Genomic DNA, 16,901 nt, shown 5'->3' with positions numbered 1-16,901 from the left:
ACGCCTGTCGCGACACCACTGGAGGCGGGCTGCACGATGTTGGGGCGTGAGCGGAAGACGGCCTAACGATGTGCGGGACCGTAGCCCAGCTTCATGGAGACGGTTGCGAATGGTCCTCGCCGGTACCCCAGGATCAAAAGTGTCCCTAATTTGCTGGGAAGTGGCGGTGCGGTCCCCTACGGCACTGCGTAGGATCCTACGGTCTTGGCGTGCATCCGTGCGTCGCTGCGGTCCGGTCCCAGGTCGACTGGCACGTGCACCTTCCGCTGACCACTGGCGACAACATCGATGTACTGTGGAGACCTCACGCCCCACGTGTTGAGCAATTCGGCGGTACGTCCACCCGGCCTCCCGCATGCCCACTGTACGCCCTCGCTCAAAGTCCGTCAACTGCACATACGGTTCACGTCCACGCTGTCGCAGCATGCTACCAGTGTTAAAGACTGCGATGGAGCTCCGTATGCCACGGCAAATTGGCTGACACTGACGGCGGCGGTGCACAAATGCTGCGCAGCTAGCGCCATTCGACGGCCAACACCGCGGTTCCTGGTGTGTCCGCTGTGCCGTGCGTGTGATCATTGCTTGTACAGCCCTCTCGCAGTGTCCGGAGCAAGTATGGTGGGTCTGACACACCGGTGTCAATGTGTTCTTTTTTCCATTTCCAGGAGTGTATCTAGATGCACTTTGAGGTGTATTTTAATAATTTCCTTTTTCTAGTGGTCTCGAGGCAGATATAAATTTCTCTGTCTTCCAGTATAGCTATTCAGTTTTAACCTTTGAGATGAATTATGCTTCTGTGTCATCTTAAAGAGCCATCTCTTTCCAAACAATTATTTGTTCATTTGCTGAAGCATTTTCTGAGCTGCAGTTTGTGAAGCTGAATATTTTGAATGTAAAATCTAAGGACTGATGTCAGACACAGCTTTTCTCTTTCACTATTGCCTCAATTGCATTGTCACTAAACTAGGGTGGGTAATGTCATAAATTTCAAAAGTTCAGAGTGTCAATCTTAAAAAATATATCGGCTCAACCACTTGTTTATAGTGTAAAACACTAAGATTGATGCGTTTCGGAAGTCAAGCTTCCATCATCAGAATAATAAAAAGTAAAGGAACCTGTTAAAACTTGCTAAAATGGAACATGCACCAGGCACAATAAACTGATAATAAAATTAAAACATCGTGGCTACTTCCCTAGTTGCAGCCGTGTCTTCCGAGGTGCATCTCCACATAGTTGTCAAAATATAAAAAATACTCTAAAATGGTGTCGCCTATGGTGTTCAACATCTAACCACATGGCTGTCTCCTCTATCGTCTTAAATCGCCCATGCATCTTCATTGATACCACACACCACGTAGCCAAACACGACACAAATGCGAGTGAGCTCACGCACAAGTAAACAAGGAAGTCACAGATGTCTATACAAACATAATGTATACATGTTCCAAGGACCTCATGAATGATGGTATCCTGCCAATTGCTAAAAATGTAGTTACCAAAAGAAACCAGTGAAATGTTTCAAAAAGTTATTTGTATCATCAGTTAGCTGTTCATTCAGTGTGTTCTGATTATCCATGCTATGTATCAATTTCCAGCTGTCAATCTTAGTGTTTTACACTATAAAGAAGTAGTTGAGCTGATATATTTTTTTAACTTTGACAATCACAACCATGACCTCTCATCCAGTATGGATAAAATCAAAGTTCAGAGTGTCGTTTGTAATCCTGCTAATGTATCTGATTTTAGTTATTTTTCCTAAATAAATACATTTCAATAAACAATGGTGACGCATGTGAACCCCAATCCATCCAGTGCTTCCACTTCATTTCCCTTTCTCCCGCTGGATGTTTGGCTGGTAACAGAGGATGGTTACTTCCCTGCAAGTAAAGGAGAGGTATCCTCATACTGTTCAATTCACCATGAGGTTGTGTGTGTGTGTGTGTGTGTGTGTGTGTGTGTGTGTGTGTGTGTGTAGGTATCCACTGCTGAACATGGGGTCCCATGTCTCACCCAGTTTGTCCTTATTGCAGAAGCAACAGTTAATCTACGAATTGAAAGTGTGTCAGCTTCCATGTAGTAAGGGTAGTGTTGCCGAACTTGTGGCTTGTCTGCATGCCGGTGTGGACAACCCCTTGGTGATTAGAACCAACTGCACCGAGGAGGTATATGTTGTACTAGCTGACTGAGCTCCGATCATGAGACCCTTGTGTCAGAACAGAGTGTTTAGAAAGTTGTCAGCCCCACCATAAGCAAATACATACAATCCAGGCCCAATTGATCCAATGGGATAATCACTTGTGGGATATTCCACAATGTAATCTCTATTCTGAGCAGGATACATTAGCTCTGCAGTTACAGGGGCAGGCGCATTACTTGCTAAGAGGGGTCACCCACATTAATTTAGACAAATTAGGAGCAATAGGTGGTGAACAAGATCCTCCCACTAACAGATAACTGCTGCAATTAGTAGTAATGCTATAGGACACCTTCAAACATGAGAAGGGAATTCATTTGGGAAATTACCTTACCAAATATGTTACTGCTTCAAGCTATAATTGAACTTTCAATTAAGAATTTAAAAACAGGTGAAATCCATCCTGTGGATCACCAAATTTATGATTCATGCTGACACTTTATCTCCAATAATGCTGTTGTTCAGGCATTGTGCCCCGTGTTACGTCAGGTTTTCAGTTGAGTTTTACAGGCCAAGGCCGAGAAGGTAAAGGGCAAGGCAGCAGGGGGGGGGGAAGAGGCATGGCAGGGGGGGGGAGGGAAGAGGCAAGGCAGAGGGGGGGGGGGGGAAGAGGCAAGGCAGAGGGGGGGGAAGAGGCAAGGCAGAGGGGGGGGGGGAAGAGGCAAGGCAGAGGGGGGGGGAAGAGGCAAGGCAGAGGGGGGGAAGAGGCAAGGCAGAGGGGGGGGAAGAGGCAAGGCAGAGGGGGGGGGGGGAGAGGCAAGGCAGAGGAGGGGGGGGAAGAGGCAAGGCAGAGGGGGGGGGGAAGAGGCAAGGCAGAGGGGGGGGGGAAGAGGCAAGGCAGAGGGGGGGGGAAGAGGCAAGGCAGAGGGGGGGGAAGAGGCAAGGCAGAGGGGGGGGGAAGAGGCAAGGCAGAGGGGGGGGAAGAGGCAAGGCAGAGGGGGGGGGAAGAGGCAAGGTAGAGGGGGGGGAAGAGGCAAGGCAGAGGGGGGGGGGGAAGAGGCAAGGCAGAGGGGGGGAAGGGGCAAGGCAGAGGGGGGGGGAAGGGGCAAGGCAGAGGGGGGGGGAAGGGGCAAGGCAGAGGGGGGGGAAGGGGCAAGGCAGAGGGGGGGAAGAGGCAAGGCAGAGGGGGGGGGGGGAAGAGGCAAGGCAGAGGGGGGGGAAGAGGCAAGGCAGAGGGGGGGGGAAGAGGCAAGGCAGAGGGGGGGAAGGGGCAAGGCAGAGGGGGGGAAGGGGCAAGGCAGAGGGGGGGGGGAAGAGGCAAGGCAGAGGGGGGGGGAAGAGGCAAGGCAGAGGGGGGGGGGAAGAGGCAAGGCAGAGGGGGGGGAAGAGGCAAGGCAGAGGGGGGGGGAAGAGGCAAGGCAGAGGGGGGGGAAGAGGCAAGGCAGAGGGGGGGGAAGAGGCACGGCAGAGGGGGGGGGAAGAGGCACGGCAGAGGGGGGGGGGAAGAGGCAAGGCAGAGGGGGGGGGAAGAGGCAAGGCAGAGGGGGGGAGAGGCAAGGCAGAGGGGGGGGGAAGGGGCAAGGCAGAGGGGGGGGGGGAAGGGGCAAGGCAGAGGGGGGGAAGGGGCAAGGCAGAGGGGGGGAAGGGGCAAGGCAGAGGGGGGAAGGGGCAAGGCAGAGGGGGGGAAGGGGCAAGGCAGAGGGGGGGAAGGGGCAAGGCAGAGGGGGGGAAGGGGCAAGGCAGAGGGGGGGAAGGGGCAAGGCAGAGGGGGGGAAGGGGCAAGGCAGAGGGGGGGAAGGGGCAAGGCAGAGGGGGGGAAGGGGCAAGGCAGAGGGGGGGAAGGGGCAAGGCAGAGGGGGGAAGGGGCAAGGCAGAGGGGGGAAGGGGCAAGGCAGAGGGGGGGGAAGGGGCAAGGCAGAGGGGGGGGAAGGGGCAAGGCAGAGGGGGGGAAGGGGCAAGGCAGAGGGGGGAAGGGGCAAGGCAGAGGGGGGGAAGGGGCAAGGCAGAGGGGGGGAAGGGGCAAGGCAGAGGGGGGGGGAAGGGGCAAGGCAGAGGGGGGGGAAGGGGCAAGGCACAGGGGGGGAAGGGGCAAGGCACAGGGGGGGAAGGGGCAAGGCAGAGGGGGGGAAGGGGCAAGGCAGAGGGGGGGAAGGGGCAAGGCAGAGGGGGGGAAGGGGCAAGGCAGAGGGGGGGAAGGGGCAAGGCAGAGGGGGGGAAGGGGCAAGGCAGAGGGGGGGAAGAGGCAAGGCAGAGAGGGGGAAGAGGCAAGGCAGAGAGGGGGAAGAGGCAAGGCAGAGAGGGGGAAGAGGCAAGGCAGAGAGGGGGAAGAGGCAAGGCAGAGAGGGGGAAGAGGCAAGGCAGGGGGGGGGGGAAGAGGCAAGGCAGAGGGGGAAAATTAGTGGGCGGATATGGAATGTGGACAAGGAATGTAAGAGGATGCCATCTGTTAGAATTTTGGACAGGGCATATTTTCATCATACACTATGTGCTCAAAGGTATCCGGTTACCGCCAGAAACACACTTTTTCATATTAGGTGCAATATGCTGCTACATACTGCCTGACACTCCATATCTGCAACCTGAGTAGCCATTAGACAACATAAGAGAGCACAATTGGGTGCTCTGCGGAATTCGTTGACATCAAACGCTGTCAGTGATTGGGTGTCACTTGTGTCGCATCTGTATGTGATTTCCTCAGTCCTGAGCATCCCTAGGTCCACTGATTTCGATGTGATAGTGAAGTGGAAATGTGAAGGGACACAAGCAGTACAAAAACATGCAGGCCAATCTAGTCTCTTGACTGACAGATACGACTGACAGTTGAAGATGGTTTTAATGTGTAATAGGCAGACATCTATGCAGACCTGAATGAACTGCAAAAATTTAGGAATTTTAAGAATGTGATCGGGATAAACTGAAAGAATCAGAGGCTATAGAGAATTTCAGAGAGCACTATGGAACCATTGACAAAAACATGGGAAAGAGACACAGTAGAAAATGAAAGGGTAGCTTTGAGACATGAAATAGTGATGGCAGCAGAGGATCAAGTAGGTAAAAAAATGAAGGTAGTAGAAATCCTTGGATAATGGAGAGATATTGAATTTTATAGATGAAAGGAGAAAATATAAAAATGCAGTAAGTGAATCGGGCAAGAAGGAACACAAACGTCTCAAAAATGAAATCGACAGGAAGTGCATAATGGCTAAGCAGGGATGGCTATAGGACAAATTTAAGGATGTAGAGACATATATGACGAGGTGTAAGATAGATACTGCCTATTGGCATTCTGAAGAGACCTTTGGAGAAAAGAGGACCACCTGTAATAATATCAAGAGCTCAGATGGGAAACCAGTTACAAGCAAAGGGAAGGCATAGGTGAAAGGAGTATACAGAGTGTCTATGCAAGGGCAATGTACTTGTGGGCAATATTACAGAAATGGAAGAGGATGTAGATGAGGATGAAATAGGAGATATGATACTGCGTTTGACAGAGCACTGAAAGACCTAAGTTGAAACAGGGCCCTGGGAGTAGAAAGATCCAATAAGACTACTGACAGCCTTGGTAGACCCAGCCTTGACAAAACTCTGCCATCTGGTGAGCAAGATGTATGAGACAGGTGAAATACCCTCAGACTTCAAGAAGAATATAATTGCAATAAAAAAAAAGTGTGAAAATTACCGAACTATCAGTTTAATACGTCACAGCTGCAGAATACTAACATTCATTCTTTACAGATGAATGGAAAAGCTGGTGGATGCCAACATCAGGGAAGATTAGTTTGGATTCCATAGAAATGCTGGTATACATGAGGCAATACCGACCCTACGACTTATCTTCGAAGATAGATTAAGGAAAGGCAAACCTACATTTCCAGCATTTGTAGACTTAGAGAAAGCTTTTGACAATGTTGACTGGAATACTCTTTCAAATTCTGAAGATGGCAGTCATCAAATACAAGGAGCAAAAGGCTATTTACAATTTGTACAGAAACCAGATGGCAGTTATGAAAGTCGAGGAGCATGGAAGGGAAGCAGTGGTTGGGAACGGAGTGAGACAAGGTTTTAGCCCAACCCCAGTGTTGTTCACTCTGTATATTGAGCAAGCAATAAATGAAACAAAAGAAGAATTTTCAGAAGGCATTGTAATCCACAGAGAACAAATAAAAACTTTGAGGTTTGCCGACAACATTGTAATTCTGACAGAGACAGCAGAGGACCTGGAAGAGCAGTTCAACAGAATGGACAGTGCCTTCAAAGGGGGATATAAGATGAGCATCAAGAAAAGCAAAACGAGGATATTGGAATGTAGTCTAATTAAATCGTGTGATGATGATGGAATTAGATTAAGAAATAAGACACTTAAGGTAGTAGATGAGTTTTGCTATTTGGGTAGAAAAACAACTGATGATGGTCAAAGTAGAGAGGATATAAAATGTAGACTGGCAATGGCAAGGAAAGCATTCCTGAATAAGAGATATTTGTTAAAGTATACATTTAAGTGTCAGGAAGTCTTTTCTGAAAGTATTGGTACGGAGTGTACCCATGTATGGAAGTGAAACGTGGATGATAAATAACTTAGATGAGAAGAGAACAGAAGCTTTTGAAATGTGGTGCTATAGAAGAATGCTGAAGATTAGATGGGTGTATCACATAACTAATAAGGAGATACTGAATAGAATTGGGGAGAAGAGGTATTTGTGGCAGAACTTGACTAGAAGAAGGAATCGGTTGGCAGGACACATTCTGAGTCATCAGGGGATCATTGATTTAGTACTGGAGGAAAGGGCGGAGCATAAAAATCAGAGGGATACCAAGGCATGAATACACTAAACAGATTCGGGAGGATGTGGGTTGCAGTAGTTACTCAGAGATGAAGCAGCTTGCACAGGATAGAGTAGCATGGAGAGCTGCATCAATCCATTCTCAGGACTGAAGATCGCAACAAGAAACACATCCTCCCAAAGGCATGATGAAGGTATCAGGATTCATCAGACCATGCAGTGCTCTCCCATTGCACCAACATCCAACGCCAATAGTTACATGCCTATTTCAGTTGTAGTTGTCGATGTCATGACGTTAACACTGGCACATTCATGGGTCATCAGCTGCACAGACTCATCATTAGGAGTGCTTGGAGCATTGCGCATGCAGACATACTTTTACTCTGCCCAGCATTAATGCTGCATGTTAGTTATGCCACAATTTTCTGCCTGTCTATTTTTACCAGTCTGCCTAGCCTATGATGTGTACCACCTCTCATGAGCGGTACTTGCCCAACCCCCATAATGTCTGGACATGGTTTCACCTGTGTTTTGCCATGTGTTGAAGAAAACTTCCACAGCACTCCTCAAACGCTCATCAAGCTGTGCAGCTTCCAAAATGCTCATTTGCAGCCTTCAGACTATCAAAATCTTCTCTCAGTCAAACTCAGATTGTGTGCATTCCCTATTTTACACCCAGACAGCATGCTCACTGATACTCCATGCACCGTGTGAGTGTGACTAGAAGACAAGGTGAGGTGCTATTCCCTGGATAAGTTTATACTGACAGCAGATCAGTGGTTATAATGTTTTGGCTGATGTTATGGATATAGTATTATGGCTTCCAAATGGATGCTGGGCAATGCCAAGGGAACCATTCTGCAACATTTGAGGCAATTGTCAATTGCATCAAATTACTACAAGGGTGTACCAGAAAATAATGCCTCCTAAGCTTTGATTCTGTTCTTCATGTCAGTTGTCATACATATTACTCTGTTGATGTTACAACTTTGCTGACACAATATGTAGCGTCCTCCTGCTGGAGAGTTCTGAACTGCAGTGTGTAAGGTGTGTGTGTTATTTAACAGTGTCAGCACGTCAGAAAACCCTCAGAAAACAGAACACAAATTCAAATAGTTCACCCACATGTGGAGCACCCTCTCCTTCAGCATGACAATGATAGACCACACACAACTTTTTTTGCACCTGCAACAGGCTGACACCTTTGATTCATTGCTATTGATCATCCTCCATACTGTCCCAGTTTGACCCAATTTTCAACTATTCCCAAAACCTAAAGAACACCTTCAACGACTTCAGTTTGATAGTGGTGAATTGGTGTGAGCAGAGGTGAAGCTGTGGGTCTGCCAACAAAGTCAAACATTCTACAGTGATGACACCAACAACCTGGTGTCTCATTGGGAGAAAGGTGTTCAGTGCCATGGTGACTACGTTTGAAATAAATATTTAAACACTAAGAATAAAGATGTAAAATGTTAATCAAGTTTGTTTTAATTAAAATGCTTTGATAATTTTCAAATAAAAATTGTGTACCATTACTTTCCAGCATGTGCTCATGCCAAAATATACACCACTTAGAAACTAAGCTTTATTAATTTGGTAAAGAAGGTGGCTTTCAACTAATATAATCTCTACATGCATCTCTTAAGGTCATAGGGAAGTTCAGTCCCACTAACACAGCACACAATGTCAGAGGTAGAAGTTACATTCTGGGCACAATTTGGATTTTTTGGTAGACATTAGGCTGTGCTACTGGTCAATTTGTTACCACATCCTTTACTTGGCTTTCACATTTCTTGACTTTGTCAGCTCACAATCACACTGCCACCTTTCAACATAGGCTAGGCCTTGAGCTGGACTATGGAACAGTCTCTCGCCACAACATATATTTCAAGGAGGGAGGGGAGTGGGGGAGGGGGGGGGGGGTGTCTAGCACAACATTTTGACCTAGTCTTTGAATAGTTCTCAGGTTCAGGTCCAAGGTCAATGACTCTTCAAATTGCTTTTGATTCACATGATGTGTGTTGTGCATACATATCATTCTGTATGTCAAACCATCATTACGTCAAGGGTGAAGGCAAAGGCTTTAAGTATGTTGGGTCTAACCACTCTTTTACTGTATTTAATAAAATGTATATTTACTTTCCTATCATTTCCTCACAGTGATGGTTTATGATTACTGTTGTGATACTGCTCGTCAAATGAATTGCAAGCTGATCACGTAGTTCATACGAACTATAATGAAGTACTCACATATATTCAAATGCAAATGCTGCATTAATGCTATCACAGTACTTCTGCAGTTGCACCCAAGACAGGCGTTGAAGCAGACTTATTCAGCACAGATAGTACACAAGTAGTTGTGATTGTGTCAGGAACCTCAATTCTGGTTGGCAGAATAAAAATACTAGTGGCACCAAGTGAATTTGTTTTCCTGCTAATAGCTGAATACCCTACAAATGGCTGCACTGCATCAGATTTCAAGTGACATGTATATGTAAGATTATTTACACCAGTAACTAACATTCTGGCAGTTTCACAAAAGTATGTGTAACAACGTGCAGCAAAGACAGAAAGTGGTTATGAACAAACCTGTTAATATTTAATGTGTAACACCATTGCTTCATGAAAACTACGCTGCCAACATACAAATTCATTCTGCAGATACGGGCTGTGTAAAAATTTATGTTTCATATGGTATTTGTCAGAAATTTAACATTACTATTGGGTCATTCCATGTCAAGTTGGCCGAAATTTAGACAAGTTCCCCACTAGACCATCTCCAATTTTATGAAATTTTTACAGGAGATTATATATATATAAGATGACGTGACTTACCGAACGAAAGCGCTGGCAGGTCGATAGACACACAAACAAAAACAAACACACACACATACACACAAAATTCAAGCTTTCGCAAAAAACTGTTGCCTCATCAGGAAAGAGGGAAGGAAAGGGAAAGACTAAAGGATGTGGGTTTTAAGTGAGAGGGTAAGGAGTCATTCCAATCCCGGGGGCGGAAAGACTTACCTTAGGGGGAAAAAAGGACAGGTATACACTCGCGCACACACACACACACATATACAGACACAAGCAGACATATTTAAGGTCTTTAAATATGTCTACTTGTGTCTGTATATGTGTGGATGGATATGTGTGTGTGTGTGTGTGTGTGTGTGTGTGTGTGTGTGTGTGTGTGTGTGTGTGTGTGTGTGTGTGTGCGCGCGCGCGAGTGTATACCTGTCCTTTTTTCCCCCTAAGGTAAGTCTTTCCGCCCCCGGGATTGGAATGACTCCTTACCCTCTCACTTAAAACCCACATCCTTTAGTCTTTCCCTTTCCTTCCCTCTTTCCTGACGAGGCAACAGTTTTTTGCGAAAGCTTGAATTTTGTGTGTCTATCGACCTGCCAGCGCTTTTGTTTGGTAAGTCTCATCATCTTTCTTTTAGATATATTTTTCCCACGTGGAATGTTTCCCTCTATTATATATATATACCTTACATGAAGCACTGCCAAATTACAGCTTCATAAATAGTATGGTGGGGCCACCAGCCACCTCTCCATAAAGGCTCGTTTTTGACATTGCGACTGAAATGAATAAATGATAAACTTTGTTTTACCACTGTTCAGGATCTAAGATACCTGTTGTGCTCAAACTTTGTGATCCTGTTCAACTTTTTGGGTACAATACCTTCATTTTAGTACAAAAGGTCAAACTACGGTAAATTCATCATAGTGTGCTATCAAAGTGGTTCATAAATCTTGTCATATCAAATAAACTTACATTTATATTACATTAAAAAATACATGTACTCTTTATGGTTTCCAAGCCAAATATTTCAGTTCTTATTAATTCATTTGCTAAAATTTGTTATTAATAGAAATTACAGTTGATTCTAACAAGCTTTCTTGCTGATGGAGCTGGAATGACAGAAATAATGTGTTGGTTTGGAATCCAACAAGCATCCTGCCTAGCTGGCCAATAGAATGAATGTGCATGTCCATTGGGGTGCATGAAAATGAAACATTTTCTTCTTCTGAAACTTCAGACACAGTACCAATCAACCATTTCTGATCATATATACAGGCAATTTATGGGCCCAGTTGTAAGGCTTTAATATTTCTGAATGAAACGCTTGATGTTGGTGAACATTTGCCACAAAGAAGTTTGTATCATTGAATACTCTTCTAAGTTGCTCTTCATTTAATGGCACAAAATGGCGATTCTCTTGTTCCTGATACTGTGCAGCCATTTTTTAACCTTGCTTCCTGCTCAGTTTTTAATGTTTCAATTTGTTCCTAAAAAAAATGAATTGGATTCCTCTGTTATTCTCTGTACGGTATTTAAACAAGTCAGTTGGTGTCAAATCTGGTCCTCAGTTGGTCTTTGAAGGCTTGCTCTTGCTGCCAGGCACTTTAAAGTTCCTCCAATCCCATCACATGGAGATTTTCCATGGCTTGTAGCAGAAAAGTTCCATTCAGCTGAGATTCCAGTCATTTTGATGGTGGCAGAGATTCAGAGAATTTTTGAAGTTTTTGCACTGCACTGCTCACCCATCACTGAAGTAGTAAATGTGTGTCATTTTTCCAAGGAGACACTTTAGATCGTCTATTAATTTTACTATAAAAGCATTTACAGCAATTGCATCATGTTTCAGGCTGTCGCTTATTATACAGTAGCTGATGCTGCTGATGTCCAAGTTATTTCTGAAGTACACAACAAATGGGTGTAAAGTTGCTTGGCTGTTGTTCCAGTGAAAGCCTTTAACTGCATCCTGCACAATGAAGGAATAATTTTCAGCAAAGTCCATTAATATGATCATTTCAGGTGGCTTACAGTTTTCTTTTATAATTTTAGGTGCTTGCTCTGGTGCTTTGCAACAGAATGAGTGGAAAGTTTGTAAATTTTTGAAATCAGATCTTCAATAAAATCCTCAGCAGTCATCTGCTTTGTTTCTAATGTATCTATCAGTGTGCACCCACTGTTTGAACTCAATGGTATCATTTGGATCACTGTCTTATAAACTACTTTCTAAAAACTTTCAAGTAGTTCTTTTCCCGGACAGATTTCAGCGATGAAGCATGCAGTCTGGATTCCAAATTACACACTGTTTTAGCAATCAGAATCTTATAATCTTCTTTAATTGGAGTGCTTGCAAGCATCAGTTTCACAGTTTGGTGTAAAGTGCAGACAGAAACTGAGTGGGTTCTGCAGCACCCACAGCGATGCACCATTTTGGCCTCAATTCACAAAATTGGACAAATCCAATTTCAGGCCCATGCCGAAGTTGATATGCAGCAAACATGTCTTTCAAATTATTCAGGAGAAGGTATTTTTGCATCAAAACTATCTTTCTTTCTATTCTAATTGATACAGTCTTTTTACCTGGACAAATTCGACTAATTCTTCATTCTGAAAAAATGTTACCACTCTTTCTTTTACAGCATCTGGAATCTTCTTGCCACACTTGTTCTTTGGAAGAGTTAGTATACCATTTTCTGCCTGTAACTTCCTAGCTGCTTTTACCATCCTCTCTGCAACACCAAATTCTTGCATTGCCTCTTTTATAGTACAGCTTTGTGGTACTAATGTCAGTATCTGCTATTTTTCAGGCTGCCTTGACAATTGCAACTTCTCTTTCAATTCCTTAATCAGCTGCTTATGATCTTCACAATCTGGACATGTCTTGCTTGTACTAGGTGTTTGAAGATCTTTTGGGGGGAATCCTCCAGCAGCAGCAATGTTATTCACAATTGCCTGTTGAGCTACGCTTATTTTTTGTTTTGTGTAACCTTTCACATCCCTTTTGGATATTCTCTGAAATTTTGGTGGGGAGACCCCAAAAGCAGTTAGAATTGAATCAATTGATACCTCTGAATATGCTTCATCTTCAGACTGGTTTGAAGTTGACTGTGATTTTTCTGCTTTCTTTGCTAAAAATTGTTTCTGCAAGCTGGACATATCTTCCGACCAGGTTTCACATTGCTCTTAGTCACTGCTTGCAATTGTTTTGCTGTTTCCACATTGACAATCTGTAAACCCTTATTAACAGAATGGTTCTTTGCACCAAAAGGGTTACAACAATATCATGGTAGAAAGTCATATTTTTCCACAAGTATTGCTTTGTGATGAAAGCATATTTATGCATTTTCAGTAAGACATACCTCACTTCTTTGGTTTATTAATTCCTATCACTACTTAAAAATCTTTGATTGGAATGGAGTCTCACTGATTGTGTATATTTTCAGCTGATATGCATAATTATCTGCAGGACCAATGACACACCGTACTGAAACCTCATTGATATCCATTACACTACAATTAAATTTATGCTTCTAATTGCTGTTTGTTTCACTATTAGATAAAGTAAAAGTGGTGTATATTTCCAACTGAAAAATATTAAACAATCATAGGTAATGGGAACTTCCTTGAGAATACAACAGAAAAATTAAACAACCTGAAACACTTCTAAAAAGTCACCCCATACCTTGAAATAATTTTTATTTACCGATAAACGATGTTTATTCAGTGATGGCAACACACTTTACATCATTTAAAAAGGCACACACAACATCTGAACACTCTTCGCTACATAACTATGTGGTTCAGACTGATTGTTGAAGCATGTTATTAAACTCAACTGTTGACACTAAACTGGTCTGTCTCTAAAATAAAAACTTTTCTGATCAGACAAGGTGAGCTCAGATAACTCAGTTATTATTTGAGCAATCTGGATGCCACTGGCAGTGCTTTATGACATGCTGACAGGCTGCAGATAACTAAAGTACCAGCTTCAGAAAGTTATTCTTTCAGTAGATACAAGGCAATGAAGTACAGTCAAAATTTGGCTTGAAAAGATTTATGAGCCACATTGATAGCACACTATGATGAATTTACTATAGTTTGACCTTTTCTTTTACAGCTACGAAATTGTACCCAAAAAGTTGAACAGAATCACAAAGTTCCAGAACGACAGGTCTCTCAGATCCTGAACAATGGTAAAACAAAGTTGATAATTTATTCTAGTCAATCACAATGTCAAAAATTGAGCCTTTATGAAAAGGTGGCTAGTAGCCCCACCATACTATTTATGAAGCTTTAATTTGGTAGTGTTTCACGTAAGGTCTATGTACAACCTCTAAAAATTTCATGGAAATTGGAGATGGTCGAGTGAGGATCCTTAGGCCACTTGACATGGAATGACTCTGCTGACAGTTCTTCTTACACTTTGTTCACATATTCAAGGTCAACACCTAATGTTAATAGCACTACGAAATTTACTTCTCGGATTAGTGACGTGAAAATGTCACTTCAACATCACCCATAAATTACATTTCTTATTCAATACCACGATACACTGCAATAATGCATTAACTGCAGCCATACCATTTATAAATTTAATGGCACTGCTAAGACTCACTATGGTCATAGTCATTCTTAAGTTGCACATTAAGGTTGTCATTTAAAAGAAGCGTATCAGAGCAGCATATACCCACTTTATGGCAACCACGTTATCAGTATAATTGAATTGTGCATTAAAAAGTTTTCGTTGTTTACTGAACATTAAATTGAAACTCTTGCTGAATTCTATGTGAGGTTTAATAACAAGCTTATTTCAATGCACTGTGCAAAATGTCATTTAAGAGTGAAAGTTCATCAGTTGTTTAGTAAACAGAATTACCCATGTTTCCAGCAGTATGACATTAATTTTACGTATTCACACACCATACTGTACACATTAATGAAACACTGTTAAGAAATACAAGTAAGCCACTCACCATGAAGTATAACTCTGTTTTCACTTCGGCCGTTCCCTCTTTTTTTATCCACATAGCTGGCTCCTGGTCCATTGCTTTAGTACTACAGTCTGAAAAAAAAAAAAGCAATCAGATAAGAACAGTGGTACTCAGTTTCCGTTGTTACCATGAGGTATAGCTCAAAGGCAGTATTTTCACTCATCTAATGGGTGCAGCAAATGGGTGATTACACAGGAAACAGAATCAGAAAGGATGAGGAAAAGTAGGTTCAGTGATACAAACTCATAAAGTAACATGCACTGGAAACTGAGTATATATAGATGCAACTGCTCGTTTTTAACACTGGCTCATGGATACTTTTCTATTGTGACAATTATGGAAGATGTGTATTTTTTGTGCATGCACTAACTTCAGCATTACAAACAATCAAAGTGGGCAAGAGATTGCAGCGAAATTTCTGAATAACATCAAATATTTCATTCTACACTTTGTTCATTGCGTTAATTTCAGTCTGATAGGGACATGATGAGAATCTAGAAGTACAGATTGTTTGTTTATCAGTTAATATGCATTTTCAACATAGGTATTACCTTGAAACTTCCTTCATCTGTATTCATTCATGGATGTGTATTCAGTTTATAGTAAGCATCATCATTTTGGAATCTCTACCTGCAATTAAAGAAAACCATATACATGTACCATAGATTGCTCACCGCAGTGCGAAAGTTCTCATTCTTCATTACCATCAAGATTAAACAGTGGTTCGTTTTTTCTTAAAAAACTGATTTAATAAAACGACTTCCTACTAACTGTAACTATGATGAATGATCTATTAAGTTCTGATGGCATGTAATGCTTTATGTTAGACGAATTACAGTTAATTTGTATTTTGTATTTCGCCAGCTCCTAAATTGCAGTATTCTTATACAGAACTCCATTAAAACCCACAAACTACAACAAACTGGTATTTACACATGATTAGATGAATACTAACGACATGAGTAATCAAAGCACAGGGAAAACTAGCAAAATGCAACAGAATTACAGCATTTCCTTTCATGCGAACATACTCAAAGCATGAAATGATGTAACTGTGGGAACTTGTAAACATGCTTACGTTAGCTCTAAAATCTGGAGCCGCTATATGTCTACATCACAGCAAATTAACATCACAATCATTATTATATCTAGGTAAGTCAACATAACCGTACTAACATAGCAAATGTGTTGAATTTCACTGTCCGCCTTTTCTCATCAGTCACGAAGTACATGGCGGAGATCATTGCATGGGCAAACTGCTCCTGACAACACATCACAATCTAAGCCATTTCTTTTACTAAGATACACGTAGCGATTTTACCGGACAGGCCAAAAACAAGCTCTAATAACTCTGGTATTTAGTTGTTATGAACATAACCTGAAAATTTATAACACTCTTACACCTTCACCAAACACACTATAGGTGATGTGATCATAAATACAGAATAAAATCTCATCCTTATGTACCCATTAAAAATTAAAACACAACAGCCTCAAACATAGCTACCACAGCGTCATCACAAGATATTCGCGAACTATTACACTCGTCAAACTCAACTGTTATTGTGATAAAAATGAAGTAGCGCACTAACTTACTTACGAAACAGTTTTCTTCACTTACTCTTGCTTGCAGTTTATAAACGCTTAAAATTTACCTGGAGAATGTCACACAGAAAATTCCGCTAAACTATGACGTTGCACCTGCCTACACACACACACACACTGAAAGAATCAAAGAAACCACCTAAACCAAAGATCTTATAGCAAGACAAAGCACTCTGCCGTGGGCTGTGAGATAACCAGTACGGAAAACCGGAAAGATAAAACGCGAAAATTAAATTAGACAGGATACTTCGACCATAGATACTAGTAGACTGGCCATGCTGTGCAAAAGCTATAAAGTGCGTCTCGCAGGCCCCGAGGAATCGCTTCATGACGTCATCAACAAGGCTGAAAGCTTGACAGCGCTGCCTGGTGACTAGACCTGTAAACAACTCTGTTGACGTAAGTGACGTCACACGTTGGCTACAATGTTTATACAGACTTGCCTTCAGCTGTTGTTTTGGAATGTCAAATCAATCCAGATTGTTTGAATGAAGCTTCCATTAACAGAATAAAATGTAGAAAGAAGGTTTAAATGCGAATAATCTGTATTATGGTGACATGATAAATCCGCAGTGTAGTCAAGGT

General features: G+C 42.8%; 1 protein-coding gene across 8 annotated transcripts in view; it reads right to left on the bottom strand.

Moving 5' to 3' along the window:
* LOC124719913 (zinc finger protein 708-like) overlaps positions 1-16,901 on the bottom strand; it is a 120,125-nt gene that overhangs the window by 86,141 nt on the left and 17,083 nt on the right. For 2 of the 8 annotated variants that reach the window (XM_047245099.1, XM_047245098.1), the window contains 2 exons: positions 15,263-15,341; positions 14,694-14,782 (listed from right to left, as the gene is read on the bottom strand). In XM_047245099.1, the coding sequence (XP_047101055.1) occupies positions 14,694-14,765 (72 nt within the window). In that variant the 5' untranslated portion in view covers positions 14,766-14,782; positions 15,263-15,341. Of the gene's footprint in view, positions 1-14,693; positions 14,783-15,262; positions 15,342-15,887; positions 15,907-16,307; positions 16,429-16,901 lie in introns of those variants that run through there. The other 6 variants (XM_047245103.1, XM_047245104.1, XM_047245097.1 and 3 more) reach the window with 5 other exon arrangements.

The sequence above is a fragment of the Schistocerca piceifrons genome, chromosome 11 (assembly GCF_021461385.2).
Source record: "Schistocerca piceifrons isolate TAMUIC-IGC-003096 chromosome 11, iqSchPice1.1, whole genome shotgun sequence".
NCBI classification, from domain to species: domain Eukaryota; kingdom Metazoa; phylum Arthropoda; class Insecta; order Orthoptera; family Acrididae; genus Schistocerca; species Schistocerca piceifrons.
Note: the sequence above shows the minus strand (reverse complement) of the source record. Positions and strands in the feature narration are given on the sequence as shown.